Source organism: Heteronotia binoei, chromosome 13, assembly GCF_032191835.1.
Source record: "Heteronotia binoei isolate CCM8104 ecotype False Entrance Well chromosome 13, APGP_CSIRO_Hbin_v1, whole genome shotgun sequence".
In the NCBI taxonomy this organism is placed as follows: Eukaryota; Metazoa; Chordata; class Lepidosauria; order Squamata; family Gekkonidae; genus Heteronotia; species Heteronotia binoei.
In genome coordinates this window covers 14,806,851-14,831,842 of record NC_083235.1, presented here as the reverse complement: position 1 = coordinate 14,831,842, position 24,992 = coordinate 14,806,851, and the positions used below count along the sequence as shown (strand labels likewise).

At 49.1% G+C, this 24,992-nt stretch overlaps 1 protein-coding gene across 1 annotated transcript; it reads right to left on the bottom strand.

Moving 5' to 3' along the window:
* Positions 1-243: 243 nt before the first annotated feature.
* TBC1D25 (TBC1 domain family member 25) lies at positions 244-23,864 on the bottom strand. The gene is made up of 6 exons (XM_060252741.1): positions 23,746-23,864; positions 13,944-14,053; positions 7,431-7,585; positions 4,609-4,733; positions 2,989-3,177; positions 244-2,201 (listed from the first exon to the last, which is right to left on the bottom strand). The coding sequence occupies exons 1-6, from the start codon at positions 23,845-23,847 to the stop codon at positions 840-842; spliced, it is 2,043 nt and encodes a 680-aa protein (XP_060108724.1). The 5' UTR covers positions 23,848-23,864; the 3' UTR covers positions 244-839.
* Positions 23,865-24,992: the final 1,128 nt, after the last annotated feature.

Below are 24,992 nucleotides of genomic sequence, written 5' to 3'. Positions count from 1 at the left end.
AAGTCTGCTTTGAAATATGGTGCATCATTCCCCCCCCCCCAAAAAAAAGGTTACAGGTTCTGTTTTCTTTTTAAAAAGTGATTTGAAGATAAAATAGTAAGGCGGTAACCACAGCAGGTTTGAGCAGACTTCGGAGGATGGTGGAAGACAGGAGGGCCTGGAGTGACTTTGACCAGGGGGTTGCAAAGAGTCGGACTCGACTGTGTGACCGAGCAACAACAAAACCATAGGAGGAAACAAGTCTTGAGGAAATAAAGTGCTTTTTAAAAAAACAATCAAACAAACTGAAGTTGTAACGGAAGAAGTTAGCATAAAAGGCCTTTTTTGGGGGGAGGGGAAGGGCATAAATATGGCAATTCCGTCAAGCACAAACCGGCACTCTATGGAGAAAACAAAACCACAACGAAAGAGGCAACATGGGGGGGGAGGGGGATGGTTTGGGCAAACCTGCCCTGAACGGAAAGCACCAGGTTCCAGAAGGGACGGAAGTCAATCTGGGTGACCCTTTGACTGGTATTCTAAGGAGAATTCTAAATGTAGCAAGAGAGGAAGGTGCGGGAAACACTGGAAAGGGGAGTGGGGGGTAGAACCTGGCTGCTCCAGGACAGACCTTCCCAAGAAGATCACTTGTACTTGAAAGAGTTAAGAGGCACAGAAGATAGAAGGAGGCCTCTACACAAGATATCTGCACAAAGGAAGAGATAAAAACCAGAGTACGTTCGACACGGAAGGTGTATTGAGCGGAACAATCCGACTTAGCCGCTTAGTCACCTTTCCCCGTCTGTCCTTGTGCCTGAGGGTAGCAGGGAACCGGTCCCCGCCCGGCAGGAGGGCAGGGGTCATGACGCAGTGGGAGATTCGGCAGCGGCCTCGTCGCCCTCCTCGGAGTCCCAGACTTCGGACTGCAGGTAGTTGGCAAAGAGTGCCTTGGCGCGGTGCAGGATCTTGTTCAGGTTGTGCCGGCGGACCAGGCGGTCAAAGTGCATGGCCAGCTCGTTGTAGTCCATGTCGTTCTTGATGATGTAGTCCCGGTGCTCCAGGAGGATGGCCAGGCACAAGAAGAGCACAAAGGGGTTGCCCTTGCCGAACTCTTGCGGAGGGGGAAGGCTGACGGCGGCGGGGGAAGCGGCGGCAGGCCCGCAGGAAGGAGACAAGGGGGTGTTGGCCGCCGAGTCACCCTTCTCCTCTTCGGACAGGCTGTCCTCGTTGCCGTTGGTCGAGGAAGAGGCTGAGTCTCGGGAGGGCGGGGAGGGGGCCCGGAGGGACGGAGCAGAGAAGGACTTGGCCACGTTGGGGTTCTGGATCAAGGAGTCCTGCTCGCCGCTACAGTCTTCGTCCTCTTCCGCGGAGCGCTGGGATTTAAGGGAGGGGTTGTCCTCGGAACTGTCCTCGTTGTGAGTGCTGTAATACTTGAACTCTCTGAAGCTGGACTGCTTGACTAGCGGCTTGTCTTCGGAAACGGCCCCCGGGCAAGGCTGATCCCCGGCCGCCTCGAAGCTGCAAGCCGGACGCAACATGTGTCTCCTCCGGACGGGCTGGCTGCTGTCTCTGGGCCTGGCTGGCGGGCCCACCAGCTCCACTTCCTTTTCGGGAGGGTCGGGAGGGAAGGAGCTCCAGGTGACCTCCAGCATGCGCAGGGCGTCCTCGAAGGCGAACTCGCGCTTGAGCTCCAGCAGCAGCCAGCGATAGCAGAAGAAGAGGTCGTCGGCGCCCCGGGAGAGGAGGTAGGAGTAGAACTCGGGGTCCGAGTGGCGGAGGAGCAGCTTCAGGTGGGAGAACTTGACCGACATGACCTCGCCGTCCACCTGGAAGTTGCCCTCCAGGCGCTTCATGATCCCGCAGAAGCAGATGAAGGCGTGGGCCTCGTTGTCCATCACGGCCAAGATGGGGGAGGCGATGTCGCTCATGCCCTGGCAGTAGGAGATCTGCGGGTGGGTCACGGCGTAGGTGGTCAGCAGCTCGTGGAGGGCCCTCAGGTGGGGGTTGTCGTCGGAGCCCGCGTAGTAAGGGTGAGTGCGGTCGGTTCGCAGCACGTCCTTCAGCACGTTGCTGCGGATGAAGTCCAGGTCCTCGGGGCTGGCCCGCGTCTTCCACTCCCCCTTCAGCTGCTCGTATTCCCGCGTCTTGCGCTTCATGTAATCTATTCGCTCCTGCCCTGTCAACCCATCGGGATAGACGTTGAGCAAGTACCTCCAGACCACCTGAAGGAGACAGGGATAAATTAACACCGGGAAAGCTTTCCCACACAGATGACAGCAGGCTGAATGGGCCCTGTTCCTCAGAGCGGAGGGCCCCCTACCTGGTACCGCACCACCAATGGTCAAGAAAACCAGGAGTGTATAGCGGGGGTGGCCAAACTGTGGCTCGGGAGCCATATGTGGCTCTTTCGCACATACTGTGTGGCTCCCGAAGCCTCCGCTGCCCCATTGGCCGTCTTGGAGAAGGCATTTCTCTCTTTAAATCGCTTCTCTAAGCCAAGTCAACCCGCAGCTTGCAGAATGCATTTAAAGCTGTTTTCTTTCCACCACTCCCTCCCCCATCTATTTGCTTTGCTTCCTTCCTTCCTTCTCTCCTTCTCTCAAATGCTTGACGTTCATGTCTTGTTTGAGAGCCACATCTGACATTTATTCAATGTGGCTCTTACACTAAGCAGGTTTGGCCACCCCTGATACAGGGCATCCCTGCCACATCCTAGCCAGCTGCTTTCTTGCCACCTCTCCCTCCCCTCATCTATTTGCTTTGCTCTCCTCCCTTCCCGTCTTCCTTCCTTCCTTCCTGTCTTGTGGCTCTCGAACATCTGATGTTCATGACTCGTGGCTCTCAAACATCTGATGTTTATTCTAAGTGGCTCTTAGATTAAGCAAGCTTGGCCACTCCTGACATTGAGCCTGGGAGTGGGCGGGAAGGAAGAGCAGCCTTGTTCCTGCCCACCAGACTCCACCTCCCATGTTTCAGGAGATAAAGCCGTCCCCCACCTTCAGTCCTCACCTTACGCAGCGAGGGTTCGACCCCGCCGTGGAAGATTCGCAGGCGCAGTTCGGCAGGCTTCGTCAGCTGTCCTTCGTGGTTCAGATACGTGTGGAACTCTGAATCGCTCAGGGGGGGCTTGAAAGGCTTGATGTCCTCCCCATAAGACCAGCTGAGCGCCTGCTGGACCTTGGACAGTGTCCTGCCAACCTGGATGGAGACACAAGGAAAATGAAGGTCAGGGAACGACCAGGACATAAATGTATACAAGGGAGAGCTCATACGTTCTAGAGACTGGAAAGGAAGAGGAGGAGGAAGAAGAAATTGAATTTATATCCCGCCCTATACTCTGAATCTCAGAGTGGTCACAATCTCCTTTACCTCCCCCCCCTCCTCAACAGACACCCTGTGAGGTAGGTGGGGATGAGAGAGCTACAGCAGCTGCCCTTTCAAGGACAACTCCTACGAGAGCTATGGCTGACCCAAGGCCATTCCAGCAGCTGCAAGTGGAGGAGTGGGGAATCAAACCCGGTTCTCCCAGATAATAGTCCGCACACTACACCAAACTGGGAACATACTCGCAAAGTTCCACGGCAGGAAGGCTCTAATCCCTCCCTATGCACAATTCTACATTTTATCAACACGGTTACTGAGCTTTAGCATCGCTGTTACAGAAACGGCTAAAAGGAGCAGCCGGAAGCCAAACTTGTGAACCCCGAGGGGAATTTTGAAAGCAACTGGATGTTTTGTACATTTTTATTTTATTTATTTAAAATATTTATTAGCTGCCTTCCTTACAGAGCTCAAGGTAGCTAACAATATAAACAAAATACAAAGAATTTGAGCGTATAAAAATACATAAAAGCAAACATTTTAAAGTCACAATTCGGGACTGCTTTAATCAAGTGCAGCCCTGAATAAAACTGGTCTTCAACTACCTCCTGAAGACTGGCAGCGAGGGGGGGGGGGACCAGGCACACGTCTCTGGAAAGGCTGTGCCATAATCATGGGGCTGCCACAGAAGAGGCCCTCTCTTGTCTACCCACCAGCAAGCTTCTTTGATTGGTGGGACAGCCAGGAGGGCCTCTCCCTGGGATCTAAATCCCTGGGCAGGAATATATGGAAGGTGGTCCTTCAGGTGCCCTGGTCCCAAGCCAGGAAGGGTTTGAAATGCCAAACCAGCACCTTGAATTGGGCTCGGGAGTCAATTGGTAGACAGCGCAGACTGCATTCAGGTGTCAGCCAGAACTCTCTTCCGCCCCTTTCCATCCCAGATGCTTAGAGCCAGTTTGGTGTAGTGGTGAAGTGCGTGGACTCTTATCTGGGAGAACTGGGTTTGATTCCCCATTCCTCCACTTGCAGCTGCTGGAATGGCCTTGGGTCAGCCATAGCTCTGGCAGAGGTTGTCCTTGAAAGGGCAGCTGCTGTGAGAGCCCTCTCAGCCCCACCCACCTCACAGGGTGTCTGTTGTGGCGGGGGGGGGAGAGGTAGAGGAGGTTGTGACCGCTCTGAGGTTCAGAGCATCGGGCGGGATATAAATCCAATATCTTCTTCTTCTTAAGTCGTTCCTGAATGCTTCCTGAGCATCAGCATCACAGAACGCCTAGGCTTGCACTGTCCCTTCGTCTTCTATGGACCTACCTGGGAGAGGATCGACTGCGTGAAGGGCAGAGCCGCTGCCGCTAGAGACCGCTTTTCCACCAGCAGCAGGTCGGTGCTGATGACGTCTTTGGGGCTGATGATGTCCCAGTCCTCCAGGAGGGGGCCTAAGAGAAGAGGGCAGTGAGAGCCAACCCATCCAGCCTGCCGTCTAAGACCACGATCTGCCGTTCCCTCGCTGCCCCCTCCCCTGCAGGACTACAGAGCCATTAAAACAGAATTAGAAACCTTGAGCTCCTTTGCAAGCTAAACCAGAAGTGGTGACTTCTGAACTCTCAGAAATTGCTGCTCTCTGGCGACCCCACAGCAAAAAGTTTATTTTGCCAGACAAAGCAACCTCCTCACATGCAGGCAGGATCCGTGGGGAAGGGCCCATGGCTCAGTGGTAGAGCATCCACTTGGCACATGGAAGGTCTCAGGTTCAATCCCTGTTATCTCTAGTTAGAAGTCCCAGGTGATGGGAAAGACGTCAGTCTGAGAGCCTTGGGAGCTGCTGTCAGGCTGAGTAGACAAGACTGACTTTGATGGACCGAGGGTCTGATTCCGTAGAAGGCAGCTTCATGTGTTTAAAAGTACTGCCATCTAGCAGTAACAGCTTCCTGGTTATAGCTGAGGTATTACACTCAAAATCCTAAGAATGAGGATCAACATTGTAAGGTTTCTTTCCTACAACCTGAAAGCATCCTTTCCTTTATCTAACACAGGGATGGCCAAACTTGCTTAATGTAGGGGCCACACAGAATATCAGATAATTGAGAGCCACATGACATGAACATCAGATGTGGAAGGAAGGGAGGGAGGGAGGGGAAGGAAGGGGAGGGGAAGGAAAGGAAAATAGATGGAGGGGAGGGAGGAGGAAGAGAGAGGTGGAAAGAAAGCAACTTTAATTTTAAATGCATTCTCTGAGCGGTTGGCTGGCTTGGCTTGGAGAAGTGATTTAAAGACTGAGATGCCTCCTCCAAACTGGCTGACAGGATATGGGGGGCTTCAAGAGCCACACAATACGTGCAAAAGAGCCACATGTGGCTCCTGAGCTGCAGTTTGGCCACCCCTGATCTAACACATTTTGGATAAGCTTTTTACCACTTCGGTAGGGCTGCCGGGGCCCAGGTCCAGCTGGGGGCTAGCAATTTTAATAGTCAATTAGTAATTCTTTTTTAAATAGTTACTTTGCAATTGTTGTTTATAACTGTAATTACTGTTTCCACTGTGTTTTAAAGCTTCTTGTTACCCACTCTAAGCCCTGCTGTGCAGGGAAAGGAGGGCTAAAAATCCAATAAAATAAGTCCATCAATGAACTGGCTGTCCCTGGGCTGAATTACTTGTGTGAGAATGAATGCACGAGACTAGAATTGTAAAGCCTGCTGCACACCAGCTGAGAAGCACTCCAGAAAGGAAATGCAGACATCACGATCAGAGATGATTTGAATATAAAAAAAAAAAGACCCTGGCACAGAGGTGGCCAAACTTGCTTATCGTAAGAGCCACATAGAATAAACATCACATGTTTGAGAGCCACAAGACACGAACGTCAGATGTTGGAGGGAGGAAATAGATGGGGGCAGAGGGAGGGAGAGGTGGAAGAAAGCAACATTAACTTTAAATGCATTCTTCAAGCCATCAGCTGATTTGGCTTGGAGAAGTGTTTTAAAGAGTGAAATGCCTTCTCCAAGCCAGCCAACAGGGCAGTGGAGTCTTGGAGAGCCACACAATATGTGTGAAAGAGCCACATGTGGCTCCCAAGCCGCAGTTTGGCCACCCCTGCTCTGGCATGTTTCAATGTTATTTGGTCATTCTGCATAATTCCACTTCTGCTGGGGAGAAGGACTGAGGTCTTAGCAGCTAGCCACTGGAAATACTTGCTGACCTTTCCAAATCTATTTTGGTAGCCTAAAGAACTAGACCAGGGGTTCCCAATGTGGTGCCTGTGGGAGTCATGGCACCTGCAGGTGCCTTCCCTGGTGCCCGCCAAGTATTTTTAAAGATGAGGGTGGGCCCAGGTAGGGCTTTTGTCTGGCAAGGCTTCTGATTGGTTGTTCAGATTTTTTAAAAAATATTGTTTTGGCAGCAGCTGCTGCTACAACCCAGGGACCTACACTGTGTTACTGAAGTTAAGCTGTGTCAATCATTTGGTGGCTGGCTCCGCCTCCTGTGACAGCCATTTTGTGGCAGCCACTTGGTTGCTGCGTCAGAATTCCAAAGGTTCAAAAAGGTTGGGGACCAGTGTTTCCACTAAGCTGAGTGTGAGCTAGCTCACAGTTCTTTTAGCCTCCAGCTCACAAGTTTTTGTCTTAGCTCAGGAAAAATGGCCCCAGAGCAAACTAATTTATGCAGCAGCTAAAAAAACTTTCATGCCAGTCACTCAGATGACTCCACAGTTTGGAGGGAATAATCTAACAGGGGATAAGCTTTTTACCACTTTGGTAAGGCAAAATTAGACTCTTGTGGGGGGAGGGACAAAGCTAGCCGTGTAGAGTTTCTGGAACCTAAATTCAGCACTGGATACGAATGTCTGTGCTTCTAAGGTGCAATCGCAAATCTACAAAGTGCTGAGCACAATTACTTTTAATGCACTCCCTTCCAAAGTGCCTATACTACACACTTTCCTAGAGCAAAGGAAGCCTTACACTCTAACTGGAGCTGGGATAAGCACATGGGGAGAATGGCGTCAATCTCTCCTACTTGGTCCTATGAATTTTTTGCTCTGCACTGAAGTCAAAGCGGAATGACTCGGGCGCCGAGTAAAGCAAACAAGGGGTCCTCCTAGCCGTCTTGTTCCGGATGGAGAAACACAGAATACTCACTATCTTCAGAAGCCTTGATGTCTATCTTGAGCTGCAGGTAAGGCTTGGAGGCACTGGCAAAGGCCACGCCTAGATCCCAGTCTGACATCAGGGAGAGGTACGTTTCTTGGCCCTGCTTATCTCGGCCCAGATAGCTGATGCCAAAGTTCTTCTTCCTAGGGTGGGGAGAGAAGAGGCCCATGTTCACAGCCACTTAGACAAGCCCTGCACAGGTGTTTCTTTTAGGAAGCTACACACAAAGACAAGTTATCCCATGTGCTATCTTTTGCCGCATGGACACACACTAAGAAATACGGTGCCCCTGTGGTGGAACAAATACACACTTCTTCATCACATAAGCATGTATGTCATTTCCTAAGGAAAAACAAGATTGTGATTGCCTGAAGTAGCTCGCGGAATGGAGGTCTCCTCGCCACGCATGCTAAAGTGGACTAAAGAGGGCATATATTGGAGGAGGGACCATGGCTCAGTGGCAGAGTGCCCGCTTGGCATGTAGAAGGTCTCAGGATTGAGGCCCAGCCTCTCCAGTTAAAGGGATCAAGTATGAGGTGATGGGAAAAACCTTTGCCAGAGATCATGGAGAGCTGCTGCCAGTCTGAGTAGACAGTACTGACGGTGATGGACCAAGCATCTGATTCAGTAGCTTCCTGTCTTCATGCAATTTCACGTATTGTGTTTTAACAATTTATTAATAACATATGGTTACAATATTTAATTGTCTTCTTCTATACTAACCCGTATGATATTTCTACCCCCCCCTCCAATATTTGACTTCCCCGAAGTTATTAATTTGAGTTCAATTATAAAGGTACCACTAATCTATCAAAGTTCAATACTTTTCTTTTCGCATTAATACTAAAAAATTGTCCAATATCGTTTTACGTTCCACTCTTTCTCCATATATCCTTTAAATTTCTTCCACTCCTTTTTGAATATGTCTACATCACAGTCTCTTAAAGTTTTAGTTAATTTGTCCATCTCACTCCACGATAAAACTTTCACAATCCAATCCCATTTCTCTGGTATTTTTCCTTGTTTCCACAGCTGCGCATACAATGTCCTAGCAGCTGAGAGCAAGTACCAAATTAAAGTCCTATCTTCCTTTGGAAATTTTTCTAATTGTAATCCAAGCAAAAAAGTCTCTGCAGTTTTCTTAAAGTCATAGCCCAAAATTTTGGAGATTTCTTGTTGTATCATCTTCCAATACTCTTTCGCTTTTTCACAAGTCCACCACATATGAAAGAAAGAACCTTCGTGTTTTCTACATTTCCAACATCTATCCGACATCTTTTTACTCATCCTAGCCAGCTTTTTCAGAGTCATATACCACCTATACATCATCTTAAAACAGTTCTCCTTAATACTCTGACAAGTTGAGATCTTCATCGAGTTCTTCCAAAGGTGCTCCCATGTATCCATTTGTATTTCTCTATTCACATTAATTGCCCATTTTACCATTTGAGACTTTACTACTACTTCTTCTGTAGACCATTTCAATAATAATTTATATACTTTCGATATTAATTTTTCATTATCCCCAAGCAGGACCCTTTCCAGTTCTGTTTGCTCACGTCTAATTCCATCCGATTTAATATCATTTTCCATCAAGCTTTTAATTTGTTGCATTTGAAACCAGTCGTACTTATTATTTAACTCTTCTGCAGATTTTAATTCAATTTTGTCACCTTGTATCTTCAGCAGTTGGTTATATGACATCACTCTTTCTTCATCAGATTCAGCTGTTATTTTTATTACTTCTGCTGGCACTATCCAAAGCGGTTTTCTCTCATCACCATATTTCTTATATTTTATCCAAGTGTTTAACAAACTATTTCTGACATAATGGTGAGAGAAAAAACCGTCCATCTTCTTCTTTCCATAATACAAATACGCGTGCCAGCCGAATTTATTCCCATGAGCTTCTAACCGTAAAGGTTTTTAATCTAACAGCATTATCCAATCTTTAATCCATGTCAAACAAACCGCATCATGATACAATCTTAAATCCGGGAGCTATGCAATTTCACATATTTACACGTGGAGTGAGATCAAGAACTGGGGAACTGTGTAGCGTTTTAGCCTGAAATGTGCACCTTACTGTGCTATAACACTGTAGGATTGTCCTTCAGTGTGCCCATGTTTCATCACAAAAGAATAAGGAATGATCGATTTTTATTCTTTTTATGCTGTTGTTGTTCAGTCGCACAGTCGAGTCTATTTGCAACCCCATGGATAAAGCACGCCAGGCCCTCCTGTTCTCCACCATCCTCCAAAGTCTCAAATTCGTGTTTGTTACATCAGTGACGCTGTCCAGCCATCTCCTCTTTTGCCGTCCCCCTTCTCCTTTATCTTCTGTCTTTCCCAGCGTCAGGATCTTCTCCAGTGAGTGCTCCCTTCTCATTTGGTGGCCAAAGTATCTGAGCTTCAGCTTCAGCATCTGACCTTCCAGGGAACAGTCTGGGTTGATTTTCCTTAGGACTGACTGATTGGACCTTTTTGCAGTCCAAGGGACTCTCAAGATTCTTCTCCCGCACCACAGTTCGAAAGCATCTATTCTTCTGCGCTCGGCCTTCCTTATGGTCCAGCTCTCACAGCCATACATTACTACTGGGAAAACCATCGCTTTGACTATACGGACTTTTGTTGGCAGGGTGATGTCTCTACCTTTTATCATACTGCCCAGGTTCACCATATCTGTCCTCCCGAGGAGCAAATGTCTTTTAATTTCATGGCTACAGTCACCATCTGCAGTGATCTCGGATCCCAGAAATGTGAAGTCTGTCACGACTTCCATGTCTTCCCCTTCTATTTGCCAAGGTGTGATGGGGCCAGATGCCATGATCTTAGTTTTTTTGATGTTGAGTTTCAAGCCTACTTTTATGCTCTCCTCATTCACCCTCAAACAAAAGGTTCTTTAGGTCCTCCTCACTTTCTGCCATTAGAGTGGTGTCATCTGCATATCTGAGGTTGTTGATGTTTTCCCCGCCAATCTTAATTCCTGCTTCTGCTTCATCCAGGCCAGCATTCCGCATGATGCACTCTGCATATAAATTAAATAAGCAGGTAACAATATACATCCTTGTCGAACTCCTTTTCCTATTCTAAACTAATCAGTTGTTCCATATCCCGTTCTGACCGTTGCTTCTTGACACTTATACAGGTTTCTCAGGAGACGTGAGGTGGACTGGTACTCCCATCTCTTTAAGGACTTGCCACAGTTTGTTGTGAGCCATACAATCAAAGGCTTTAGCATAGTCAATGAACAGAAATAGACGTTTTTCTGATACTCCTGTGCTTTCTCCATAATTCAGCGAAGGTTGGCAATTTGATCTCTAGTTCCTCTATCTCTCCTACCAGCTTCAACTTCTGGTAGTTCCCGATCTATGCACTGCTGAAGCCTAGCTTGTAGGATCTTTAACATGACCTCGCTGGCATGTGAAATAAGTGCAATGGTGCGATAGTTTGAACATTCTTTGGCATTAACCTTCTTTGGGATTGGGATATAAACTGACCTTTTCCAATCCTGTGGCCACTGTTGCGTTTTCCAAATTTGTTGACATAATGTGCGCATCACTTTAACAGCATCATCTCTTAGGACTTTGAATAGCTCAACTGGGATACTGTCATCTCCGCTCGCTTTGTTGTTAGTAATGCTTTCTAAGGCCCATTTGACTTCACACTCCAGAATGTCTGGCTCAAGGTCAGCAATTTCACTCTCATGGTTGTCAAGGGCATTGAGGTCCTTCTTGTATAATTCTTCTGTGTATTCTTGCCACTTTTTCCTGATCTCCTCTGCCTCTGTTAGGTCCCTCCCATTTTTGTCCTTTATCATAGCCATCTTTGCATGAAACGTTCCCTTGATTTCTCCAATTTTCTTGAAGAGATCTCTTGTCCTTCCCATTCTATATTTTCCTCTATTGCTTTGCATTGTTCTTTCAGAAAGGCCTCCTTATCTCTCCTTGCTGTTCTCTGAAAATCTGCATTCCGTGGGGTGAATTTTTCCTTTTCACCTTTGCCTTTGGCTTTCCTTCTTTCCTCAGCTATTTGTAAAGCCTCATCAGAGAGTCACTTTGCTTTCTTGCATTTCTTTTTCTTTGGGATGGTACTGATTGCTGCCTTTTGTACAACGTCACGAACCTCTGTCCATAGTTCTTCCGGCACTCTGTCTATCAACTCTAGTTCCTTAAACCTATTCTTCACCTCCACTGTATATTCATAAGGGATGTGATCAAGGTCAAACCTGAATGGCCTGATGGCTTCTCCAGTTTTCTTCAGTTTAAGCCTGAATTTTGCAATGAGTAGCTCATGATCTGAGCAGCAGTCAGCTCCAGGTCTTGTTTTTGCTGGCTGTAAGGTGCGTCTCCATCTTTGATTACAGAGTATATAATCAATCTGACTTCTGTGTTGCCCATCAGGTGATGTCCATGTGTAGAGTTTTAGGCTGTTGAAAGATGGTGTTCGCTATTACCAGCTTGTTCTCTTGACAAAACTCTACTAGCCATTGCCCGGCTTCATTTTGTTCTCCAAGGCCAAACTTGTCAGTTGTTCCAGTTACCTTTTGACTTCCAACTTTGGTACTCCAGTCCCCTATGATGAGGAGGACATCTTTTTTTGGTGTTAATTCTAGAAGGTGTTGTAGATCTTCATAGAACCGGTCCACTTCAGCCTCTTCTGCATCAGTGGTTGGGGCATAGACTTGGATTACTGTGATATTGAATGGTTTGCCTTGGATATGGACTGAGATCATTCTATCATTTTCGAGATTGCATCCCATTATTGCCTTCCTCACTCTCTTGTTAACTATAAAGGCCACACCATTTCTTCTACGGGACTCTTGCCCACAGTAATAGATGTAGTGATCCTCTGAGTTAAATTCACCCATTCCCGTCCATTTTAGTTCGCTGATTCCCAAGATGTCGATGTTCAGTCTTGCCATCTCTTGTTTGACCACATCCAGCTTACCTTGATTCCTAGATCTTACATTTCACGTTCCGATGCAGTATTGTTCTTTGCAGCATCGGACTGTTCTTTCACCATCAGACATCCACAGCTGAGCGTCCTTTCGGCTTTGGCCCAGCCGCTTCACTCTTTCTGTGGTTACTTGGACTTGCCCTCCACTCTTCCCCAGTAGCATATTGGGCGCTTTTAGACTCGAGGGGCTCATCCTCCAGCGCCATATCTTTTAGCCTTTTGTTACTGTCCATGGGGTTTTCTTGGCAAGGATACTTTGCCCGGCTTCATTTTGTTCTCCTTTTATGACCTTTTAAAAACTGAAAACCAGTTTGGGTCACCAGAAGAGCTGCTAATAAAATTATGAAAAACAATGACTGGTCTGGTATGCGGTGGTGGAAAGTGCCACTAAGTCGCAACCAACTTATGGTGCCCTTTGAAGCAGGGGTGTCAAATATGTGGCCCAGGGACCGAATCAGGCCCCCAGAGGGCAACTATCAGGCCCCCGAGCAACTGGCTGTTGTCTGCTTCCTTCCCTCTCTCTTGCTTCCTTCTGCATCACAGCTTGCTTTGCCAAGCCTACTGAGCCAGGCCTCTCTTCTTTCTATTGGCTGAAGCTCCTCCCCCTCCTGGTCCCCTGGGAGGTCCCCTGAAGGAAGGAAGGAAAGAGTCAGAACTTCCTTTGCCCGGTTCCCTAGATCCCATGGGAGAAATATACAGAAAGCACCTTTAAGACCAATGAGTGCTAATGTTTTAAGCATGTTTTAAAACAAAAAAATCTTCAATCGCGTTTGTCTGGGTATTTTATAAAGTCTATATCTCTGCTACTTGATCTTAAATAGGTACACACACGGCTGGGCCTGACAAGGTCTCATTTATGTCTGGGCAGTGATCCGGCCCCCATAACAAATGAATTTGACACCCCTGCTTTAAAGCTCACCACTCACTTTTCATGTTCGAAGAACAAAGATGTTCAGAGGTGGCTGTGCTACTGCCTGCCTTTGAGCGGTGACCCTGGCCTTCCTTGGGTCCTCCCTTCCATAGACGAACCAGGGCTGACTCTGCTAAGCTTCTGAGATCTGATGAGATTGGGCTGTCCTGGGCTATTCAGCGCAGGGTCCGGTATATTTGAAAGGGGGAAAAAAGGGATGGTGGTCCAGCTTACCACTTTTTGTTTCCAGAAGACCTTTCTTACTGACATGGAGGTGCATCTTGGGAAGTTCTTCCCCCTCAATGGGAAGACATCAAATTGGAAAGGCAAGATTTAAAGTCAAGGCCGCAGAGGGAAAGGCGAGTTCCATGTTCTCGCCCCGCTTGCACCGGACAAAACGGAGCCTCCCTCCCAGAACTGAACACAGGTGCCCGCGTGCTCAAAGACTAAGCCTGACTCAGCCTCAGGTGGGAAGCCCTCCAGGTGGCTGTTCCAGCTAGAGGCTCCGACAGCTGCTACAGCTGCCACTGGAGAGGCCACTTCCAAGCGTCTCTCAGCGACGGGCTTTCTTTCAGCAAAAACTCGGTATGGGGTGCGAAGAGGGCCAAATTCCCATTCTCCCCAGGACTCACCCATTGAGATCAAAGGCTCTGATGAGGATGTGCTGCAACACGTCCAGCGAGGTGATCTGCGGGTCCACCGCAAAAGTGCGGAATTCGGGCTGCAAGAAGCCTTCGCATTTCTGCAAGTAGGACAAGAAGATGATGATGATATTGGATTTATACCCCGCCCTATACGCTGTATCTCAGAGTGGTTTACAATCTTCTTTACCCCCCCCCCCAGACACCCTGTGTGAGGTAGTTGGGGCTGAGAGAGCTCTGATGGAAGCTGGCCTTTCAAGGCCAGCTCTGGGAGAGCTATGGCTGACTCAAGGCCATTCCAGCAGCTGCAAGTGGAGGAGCAGGGAATCAAACCCGGTTCTCCCAGATAAGAATCCGCACACTTCACCACTACGCCAAACTGGCTCCAGAAGCAAGACGGACTGAAGAGACAGGACCACAGCCTGGAGAACCTACAGCCTCTGAATCCCCAACTGCCAAAGAACAAAAGACACCCCCTGGGCTCCAAAACTCCTTTCCATCCCCCACCCCCTCCTTTGCCATTAAGTTCTGTTTTCCTGCCGTGCTCTGGATAACAAGCCCATTTTGCCTACAGTGAACCAAGCCCATGAGACACAAGGCACCAGAGATGCATGCCAGGTGTTTCAGAACAATTCTATCTCCCAAAAAGTTTCCATTTAGCAAAATAAAACCACACTGCATGTTGTTTAAGCTAGGAAGGGAGGGATAGCCAATGAAAGGAACCTATGAAAAGAACAAAGAGTAATTAATATGTTGGCTGCCGCAGGAAGTGGTGGTGGCAACTACAAGCACAGAGAGCTTCAAGAAAGGACTGGATAAACATCTGGAGCAGAGGTCCATCGGTGCCTATTAGCCACAAAGGTGTAGATGGAACATTCTGTCTGGGACAGGGATGCTCTGTGTTCTTGTTCCTGTGGGGGCAACAGTGGGAGGGCTTCTGGAATTCTGACCCCGCTAGTGGACTGTCCAATGGTACCTGGACTGTCCAATGCGACAGAGTGTTGGAGGGGTCATAAGCCTGATCCAACATGGCTTCTCTTATGTTCTTCACTGATAAATGCAATCTCTTTTACGTGAATGAAATCACAATTTAAATAGCTGCTAGTCTCAGTACTCACTTAAAGGGGGATTTGAAAAAGCGACTGCAAGACATTTTGACAGCAGGACTGAAGTCCACCTATCTAAATTCTGCTTCTGCTCTTCACGTCATTGAGACAAGTTTCTTGTCTAGAGATCCTATAATATAGTATAATCAATTATTCCAAGCTTGGGGACGTAAAAGGTGCAAAATATATGCCCTGTCACCCCATTCCATGCAGGTTCAAGATGGGTAATATTTCTTCATGTAAGAGGGGAACTGAAGCAGAGAAAAACAGCTTTCAGCTACTGACATCTTTTTCATGACAAATCTCAAAGCAATGGGTCTCTTCAGATAAACCAGGACAACAGAGTCAGCAGGTATTTGATAAAGGTTAGACTGTGATCCAAAACATTAAGTTGATAGGACACTTACAGCAGAACAATATCAGGACAATTAAGCAAACCATGACTAGTCAATAAACTGCAGGTAACAATCTAACCTTGAACACATTTCCTTGAAAACCAGACCAGTTGAACTGAGACATACTTCCAAAGCTGCTAGATTTTGGCTCTGGTGCAGGCAACAGTGGGACCCCCCCCCCAAAAAAAACCTTCTCAAATTCCTGGTACAAATACGTGCAAGAGAAATTCCTGCTCAACAAATAATCTACAGAGGTATCGAAGTCAGACTGTCAAAACGCAATGGGTGTCAAGCACCTGGCAAAACAAGTAGGTATATTGTGATCTGGAATAGAAGAAAGGAATTTGTACAAGAGCTTCCTGAACTGTTGATACCTTCAGCACTGGCTGTTCTCCTGGGGACAGTCGAGTACCTTTCTCTCATTGCCACTTGTCAGTTCCCGAGAAGAATTAAGAAAATGGCACCAGGCACACGTCTTATTCCAAAGGGAAAACGGACAGACGGTTTTGACTTCAGGGCCAGAAGTGAAAGAATTAATTCGGAACAGCTGTCTCACCGAGGACAGCTTCTCCCAGCGCTAAATAACCTCTTTCTAGAACCAGTATCGGCACATCTGTCCCTCGTGCACAGCACAATGAACAAACACTTGGCCGGAACCTTTGCCCGCCAAACCACGCAAACCCATCGTCTAACCTCCAAACCAAACTGACGTGCAAAGACGACGCTGTCGCTGCTCGGCGCTGTCCCTTTTGCCCATCAGCGTCTGGCCCCAAAGCTCTGGCAGAGTGCCCTGTTCACCTAATAAGCAACCGCTCTGCAGAGGACTCTCTCCGGGCTCCCCACGCACTCCGATGTTCTGATCTGCCAGTAAGTAGCAGGGCTGGCAGGCAGAGCAGGTTGGTCCTCCAACCGACTGGCAACGTTCCTGGTGGGCCGTTGCGCTGGAAGGCTCGCTGGAAGCGTGCAGCAAGCCAAGCCAGGCCTCAGCAGTGCTAATCAACAGCAGTGACAATAGCCTTGGATCTCCCATTGCCTCGACTCACGCTGCTGCGAGCTCAACCTGCAGCCCGTCAGCCTTGATTGGCACCATGGGAAGAGGCAGTGGGTTGGCCCGCGGAGATCAGCGTTGAGGCCAGCTCAGCTCCTGGCTGAGTAGCGCCCATGGGAGCCACTTCGCTTGTCCCTGGGCAGTCTCCCTGGGGCTCAGTGGAACAGTCTCTGCTTTGCACGCAGAAGAAGAAAAGAAGAAGAGATTGGATTTATACCCTGCCCTTCGCTATTCATAGCAGTCCCGTAGTGCAGAGTGGTAAAGCTGCAGTCCGAACTCTCTGCTCACGACATGAGTTCAACCCTGGTGGAAGCTGGGTTCAGGTAGCCGGCTCGAGGTTGACTCAGCCTTTCATCCTTCCGAGGTCGGTCAAATGTGGGCCCAGCTTGCCGGGGGGAAAGTGTAGATGACTGGGGAAGGAAAGGGCAAAACCACCCCGTAAAAAGTCTGCCGTGAAAATGTCATGATGCGACATCATCCCAGAGTTGGAAATGACTGGTGCTTGCACAGGGGACTACCTTTACCTAAAATTATTACAGGTTTGGAACACTTTCCCTATGAAGAAAGGTTAAAACGCTTGAGGCTCTTTAGCTTGGAGAAACGTCGACATGATAGAGGTTTACAAGATTCTGCATGGGATGGAGAAAGCAGAGAAAGAAGTACTTTTCTCCCTTTCTCACAATACAAGAACTCGTGGGGATTCAATGAAATTGCTGAGCAGTAGGGTTAGAATGGATAAAATGAAGTACTTCTTCACCCAAAGGGTGATTAACATATGAAATTCACTGCCACAGGACATGGTGGCGGCTACAAGCATAGCCAGCTTCAAGAGGGGTTTGGATAAAAATATGGAGCAGAGGTCCATCAGTGGCTATTAGCCACAGCATATTATTGGAACTCTCTGGGGCAGTGACGCTTTGTATTCTTGGTGCTTGCGGGGGGGGGGGGGGGCAAAGTGGAAGGGCTTCTAGCCCCACTTGTGAACCTCCTTTATTTTTTGCCACTGTATGACACAGAGTGTTGGACTGGATGGGCCACTGGCCTGATCCAACATGGATTCTCTTATGTTCAAAGGAGTCTCAGAATGGTTTACAGTCTCCTTCCCCTTCCCCTCCCCACAACCGACACCCTGTGAGGTCGGTGGGGCCGAGAGAGCTCTGACAGAAACTGCTCTTGAGCAGAACAGCTTTGAGGGAACTTGTGGCTGACCCAAGATCACATCAGCAGATGCACGTGGAGGAGTGGGGGAATCAAACCCGGTTCTCCCAGATAAGAGTCCGCGCACTTAACCACTATGCCAAACTGGCTCTCGTCAGGTTCAATCCCCGGCGTCTCCAGCACCAGGTTCAACCTCCAGCATCTCCAGTTTAAAAGGACCAGGCAGTCAGTGATGTGAATGAGGGGAGACCCTGGAGAGCCGCTGCCAGTCTGAGTAGACACTGCTGAACTTGATGGCCCCATGATCTGATTCGGTATAAGCAGCTTCATGTCTGTGCTCCTATTACTGGGACTTCATACCCTAATAAGAGTTCTGTTTATTACTTCACGGGCACCTCAAACATAAAGCAGAAATAGAGATTCTCAAACACCGAAGAAGCCAGCAGGACGGGGAGCTGTGTCTGTCTGTCTGTAGCAGTGGAAAAGAGCCAGCGTCCAGGAGCACCTGAAAGACTAATGACGTTTGTGGCAGGGCAGGAGTTTTCGTGAGTCACTGGCTCCTTTCTTCAGTTTCCTGACTCATGAAAGCTCATCCCCTGCTACAAACGTCGTTAGTCTTTAAGGCGCTACTCGGGGCTTTCTTTGTAGAAAAAGCCCAGCAGGAACTCATTTGCATATAGGCCACACCCCCTGACATCACCACTGTATCACAGAGGGCTTTGGGGGGGGTAGAAAAAAGCCCAGCGGGAACTTATTTTAAATATCAGGCCACACCCCATGGTGCCAAGCCAACCGGAACTGCGTTCCTGTGTATTCCTGCTCAAAAAAAAAAAAAAAAGCCCTGAATTCTGCTCTTTCCTACTACCCAAGAGGGCAGCCTGCAATCGGCCAGGACAAGTACAGCACAGAAAGAAAGGAGAACGGCACCTGAATAAGACTCCGGATAGGTTGGGAGAATAGGTCATTAAGAATCTCCCCCAGGGGTGAATTCATCCCTTCACTGTTGCTACTTCCTTCTCCTCCTCTGCAGCTCTCAGAGGACTGACAGGAGACAAGCAGGAGGCTGCTGGGGAATGTGCTCAGCCTGCTCCTAAAAGGTTGTTGCCCTCAGGATCCACCCTCCCACCGCCCACCCCATTTATTCCGCCTTATGGTGTAGCACGTCTCAATTCACACTCGGCCTCCAGAGGCTGCCTTGCCATAAAGAGAAACGAAGCAACACCGTATGAAGCTGAGGGATGAGAGGATGGAAATGAAATGCAGGTCGGCAGGTCTAAACCTCCGGTCACATAGGAGAAGCCATGTTGGAGCAGGCCAATGGTCCATTCAGTCCAACACTTTGTGTCACAGTGGCCAAAGCCCAAGTGCCATCAAGAGGTCCACCAGTGGGCCAGAACTCCAGAATCCCTCCCACTGTTGCCCCTCAAGCACCAAGAATACAGAGCAATGTAAGAAAAGCCATGTTGGATCAGGCCAGTGGCCCATCCAGTCCAACACTCTGTGTCACACAGTGGCCAAAAAGCCCAAGTGCCATCAGGAGGTCCATTGGTGAGGCCAGAACACTAGAAGCCCTCCCACTGCACCCCCCTCCAAGTACCAAGAATACAGAGCATCACTGCCCCAGATATAAGAACCTAAGAGAAGCCATGCTGGATCAGGCTAGTTTGGGATGGGCCAATGGCCCATCCAGTCCAACACTCTGTGTCACACAGTGGCCAAAAAACATCCCAGGTGCCATTAGGAGGTCCACCAATGGGGCCAGGACACTAGAAGCCCTCCCACTGTTACCCCCTCCCAAGCACCAAGAATACAGAGCATCACTGCCCCAGACATAGGAAAAGCCATGTTGGATCAGGCCAATGGCCCATCCAGTCCAACACTCTGTGCCACACAGTGGCCAAAAAAACCCAGGTGCCATCAGGAGGTCCACCAGTGGGGCCAGGACACTAGAAGCCCTCCCACTGCTGCCCCTCCCAAGCACCAAGAAGAATAAAGCATCAAGAATAAAGAGCATCATGTGCCCCAGACAGAGTTCCATCTATACCTTGTGGCTAATAGCCACTGATGAACCTCTGCTCCATGTTTATCCAATCCCCTCTTGAAGCTGTGTATGTCTGTAGCTGCCACCACCTCCTGTGGCATCACTGCCCCAGACAGAGTGTTCCATCTACACCCTGTAGTTACCTGCTATGTGACTGGAGATTTAAGCATGGCTTGGGCTCTGAACTATAGTTACAAACCCTGTAACTCAAGCAAGACCACATATATTGGCCCCTGTGTGACACAAGAGTGTTGGACTGGATGGGCCATTGGCCCGATCCGACATGGCTTCTCTTATGTTCTTATGTTCTAAGACCATAATTTTTACGGCCAGATGGGAATTTGAAACCTGAGTATCTCCAGATGCAAAGAGAACCTTTTAACCACTGCATCATGCTAGTCATCTCAAAGATTGCTGGGAAAATATAGTTTCCTATTGCCTCTAACGGGAGATCAACTCTCACAATACGTTTTCAGAACAACATTGCTGGATAAACATCAGAGAAGCAACTTTCCAGCCTCAAGTAGCAACGGCACAATGCACCGTGAGTTCGGTAAGCTGCCAAACAAGACCCTCTGATGCCAGCAAATGACTTAGTAAAACGGTGGAAGAGCCTTGCTGCTGGATCAGATCAGACCAAGCATCTGCTTATTTAAAGAAGTCATTCAGCATCCCGTTTCGCACCGTAGCCAAAGAGATGCCCCACCCCATATCCTACAAGTAGTGTACAAACGCCTGAGACTTCCCTCATTGTTGCTCCTCTGCAATGGCATTCAAAGAATAACTGCATTTGAAGTCTGAGTCCAGTGGCACCTTTAAGACCAACAAGCTTAATTCTAGGTATAACTTTCCGTGTGCATGCACACTTCTTCGGATTCATGCCAGCTGAAGAAGCGTGCAGGCACACAAAAGCTTATACCCGGAATTAAAGTTGGTTTTAAAGGTGCCACTGGACTCAAACTTCTATTGCTTCAGAACAGGGGTGGCCAAACTTGCTTAACCTAAGAGCCACATAGAATAAAAGTCAGATGTTAGAAAGCCACAAGGAAGAAAGGGGGCAAATAGATGGGGGGGAGAGGAGGGAGAGTGGAAAGAAAGCAACTTTAACTTTAAATGCATTCTCTAAGCCTCCAGCTGGCTTTGCAAAGTGATTTAAATGCCTTTTCCAAGCCAGCCAATGGGGCGGTGGGGACTTCTGAGAGCCACACAATATGTGTGAAAGTCACAGTCTGGCCACCCCTGCTTCAGAACAATGTGGCTACCCAAGTGAATCTGCCTTGGAAGGTTAAATTACATTTTGTCGTGAGAGCTAGAAGCCACTGATAGACAATCTTCTATGCATTTCTCCCACACCCCTTTAAATTAATGGCTATTCATCACTACGCCCAGTAGCAGTAAATTCCACAAGTTAATCTTTAAGTGGAGAAATTCTGTTGGCCCTAATCGCCTACTAAAAAACGTATCAAACTGCACAGGAGTACTAGCACCATGGAAGAGGAAGCGTTTTCTCTGCCACGTGTGTTGCTTTACAAAGCCTCTTATCAAGTGTGCTCCTGTGTTGCTTTTGCTCTAAACCAGGGGTGGCCAAACTTGTTTAATGAAAGAGGCACATAGAATAAATGTCAGATGTTTGAGAGCCTCAAGACATGAATGTCAGATGTTTGAGAGAAGGAAGGAAGGAAGGAAGGAAGGAAGGAAGGAAGGAAGGAAGGAAGGAAGGAAGGAAGGAAGGAAGGAAGGAAGGAAGGAAGGAAGGAAGGAAGGAAGGAAGGGAGATGGGAGGGGAAAAGAAAGATGGGGAGGGAGAGGTGGACAGAAAGCAACTTTAACATTAAATGCATTTTCCAAGCTGCCAGATGGCTTGACATGGAGAAGTCATTTCAAGAGAGAAATGCATTCTCCAAGCCACCCAACAGGGCAGTGGGGGCTTCGAGAGCCACAAAATATCCTGAGCCACAGTTTGGCCACCCCTGCTCTAAACTAAGAGACTCAAAACACCTTTCCCTTCCTCCTTAGGAAAAACACTGCTTAATCATTTGCGTTGCTGCATTCTGTACTTCTTTTGAAACACAGCCACCCCATACATTTTGTTTCCAATCCCTCTCCCAATTATCCCTGGCACAGAAATTTTCTCTCTGCTCTGCTGTACACCATATAAGCTGATCTCTCTGTATTATTGAAGTCAGGATTTTCTGCCACAACATGCTTCACTTTACGCCAGCACTAAAAGTAAGACAGACAAGAAAACAGTACTTCCTGCATGAGCCCTTCCCCAACCCAAGAAAGACAACAACGCTAGAAAATTTTAACAGAGGTTCATATTAGCCACAAGGTATAGAGGGAACACTGTGTCTGGGGTAGTGATTCTCTGTATTCTTGGTGCTTTGAGTTGGGGGGGGGGGACAGTGGGAGGGTTTTTGGAGTTCTGGACTTGCTGGAGGACCTCCTGATGGCACTTGGGTTTGGGTCACTGTGTGGCACAGATGGTGCATTCACATTACAATAAATAATGCATTTTACATTTGGATTTTTGCTACACAGTAAAACTCTGGATGTAAAACACATTATTTAGCGTCGTGTGAACGCATCAAAGGTGTTGGACTGGATGGGCCATTGGCCTGATCCAACATGACTTCTCTTATATTCTTATGTCTAGGGTACTGATGCTCTCTATACTTGGTCCATCAGTGGCTAGTATCCACAAGGTATAGATGGAATTCCCTGTCTGAGGCAAGTGAAGCACTATCTTCTTGGTGCTTGGGGGGGGGGGGGCAAGAGTGGGAGGGCTTCTAGAGTTCTGGCCCTGCTGTGGTGGACCTCCTGCTGCCCCTGGGTTTTGGTCACTGTGTGATCCAGAGTGTTGGACCAGATGGGCCATTAGCCTGATCCAACATGGCAGTGATGCTCTGTATGCTTGGAGGGGCAACAGTGGGAAGGGCTTCTGGAGTTCTGGCCCCACTGGTGGACCTCAGAGGTTCATCAGTGACTAGTATCCATGAGGTACAGATGGAACTCCGTCTGCGGCAGTAATGCTCTGTATTCTTGGTAATTGGAGGGGCAAGAGTGGGAGGGCTTCTGGAGTTCTGGCCCTGCTGGTGGACGTCCTGCTGGCTCCTGGGTTTTGGCCACTGTGTGACCCAGAGTGTTGGACAGGATGGGCCATTGGCTCTGAACCAATGTGGTTTCTCTTGTGTCCCACCGAGATGCCCCCTTTCCCCGAACCCCCCCTGCCAGGCACAGCCCCCAAACCTCCAAGGATTTCTCAACTCGGAGCTATGGCAACTCCACAGAGGAAGTCTCCTTGACGCGCCAAGCCCTTCCCTCCCTCCAAGCCAACCACCATCTCAGCTCACCCTAGGGTTGCCAAATCCAATTCAAGAAATATCTGGGGACTTTGGGGGTGGAGCCAGGAGACACTAGGGTGGAGCCAGGAGCAAGGGGGTGACAAGCATAACTGAACTCCAAAGGGAGTTCTGGTCATCACATGTAAAGGAACTGCACCCCTTTTAAATCCCTTCCCTCCATTGGAAATGATGGCTAGGGGTACCTTCTTTTGGGGCTTCTTCTTAGGGTGGAGCCAGGAGCAAGGGGGTGACAATCATAATTGAACTCCAAAGGGAGTTCTGGCCATCACATGTAAAGGAACAACCCTTTTAAATCCCTTCCTTCCGTTGGAAATAATGATGAAGAATAGGGGCACCTTCTTTGGGGACCCCCAGACTTGGACCCCCTGGTCTAATCCTTTTGAAACTTGGAGGGTATTTTGGTGAGAGGCACTGGATATTATACTGAAAATTTGGTGCCTCTATTTCAAAAAAACAGTCCCCACCCCCCGCAAGAGCCCCAGATACCCGCAAATCGATTCTCCATTCTACTCTATGAGAATCATAGGGAATAATGGAGTGCGGAACAGACATTTCCCTCCCCCCTTTCTGATGACCGTGAAGCGGGGGGAGGCCTCCAAACCGGGGGATCCCCTGCCCCCACCTCGGGATTGGCAACCCTAAAGCAAGCAGCCACCTCCGCCCACCCCTCGCAGGCTCACCTTGACCCGCACGCGAACGACTTCGTGCTCCTCCTCTTCTTGGGCCCCGGGTCCAGCCCCAGCCCCTCCTCCGGGCGTCGCTGCCGCCCCCGCCGCCGCCATCCCGACCCTTCCTCCCCCTCCCTCCCTCCCTCCCTGCTGTGGCGGAGGCGCCGCGCGCCGGCGGGGCCGTTACATCCCCCTCCCCCGTTTGCGTCACCCGCCAGGGGCCCGGCCGGGGGGAGGGAGGCTCGTGCAGCCGGCTCCTCAGCGCGAAGGACCCGCTTCCATCCCCTGGCCCCTCCCCTCCCGCCGGCTACTTCCGCCTTTGGGGCGCCGGGGTGACGTCATCTTCCGGCGCCGAAGCGAGCCTGGCAACATTGTTCGGACCGTGCTGAGGGGAAATGGGGTGGGCGCCGGCAGGGGAAACAAAAGGGCCAAGGCGGCGGCAAAAGAGCTTGCCCGTCATGGAAATGGCGCTTGCGCCCTCAACAACATCCGGGGTTGACCAGACACTCCCGGCGTCAGGGTTTCGTCCCACAGTGAGGGGGCTCCCGCACAGGAACCCGCTACCTTCACACAACCACAGGCCGTTGGCACTGAATCAATGAGCGCACGGTTAGGGAATGAAATCAATGAGCGCCTGAAAATGATGTCATAACGGCCGCGTTGGCCGAGCGAACAACAACATCCGGGTTGCGGGGCGCGTGAGACCCCAACCGTAGACAAGGGCTACTTCCGGTTCTAATCAGAACGGCGACTTCCGGCTCTAAACCGCTCTGGTCGGGTATAAAACTGTCGTTTGTCTGAAGCCGCCGGAAGACTCCGTTTTATTTATTTAGTGCAGAACGGAGAGGGCACTCTACCGCCGAATGGAGTCTTGGGCTCACTTCTTTAGGATTCCTCTCCCTTCAATGAGGAACCGGAAGTATCGGCAATGATTTCACTGGGCTCTGACCTCCCAGGGAGAGAAGTCCAAAGGGAGGGGCGGCATTGACGTCACAATAGCACGCTTGCCTCCGCCTATTATCTGAAGCCCTGCCTCTATGATGTCATGACAAATGATGATATTGGATTTATTGGATCTCAGAGCGGGTTACAATCTCCTTTTCCTCCTTCCCCCACAACAGACACTGTGAGGTGGGTGGGACTGAGAGAGCTCTTACAGCAGCTGCCCTTTCAAGGACAACTCCTGTGAGCGCTATGGTGACCCAAGGCCATTCCAGCAGGTGCAAATGGAGGAGTGGGGAATCAAACTCGGTCCCAGA

Coding starts and splice junctions, on each gene's coding strand:
- TBC1D25 (XM_060252741.1), bottom strand. CDS start 23,847: ATGGCGGCGGCGGGGGCGGCAGCGACGCCCGGAGGAGGGGCTGGGGCT. Junction 7,586..13,943: donor AGAGCCTTTGATCTCAATGG/GTGAGTCCTGGG, acceptor TCCCCACCCTAG/GAAGAAGAACTTTGGCATCA. Junction 4,734..7,430: donor CATCAAGGCTTCTGAAGATA/GTGAGTATTCTG, acceptor CTCTTCTCTTAG/GCCCCCTCCTGGAGGACTGG.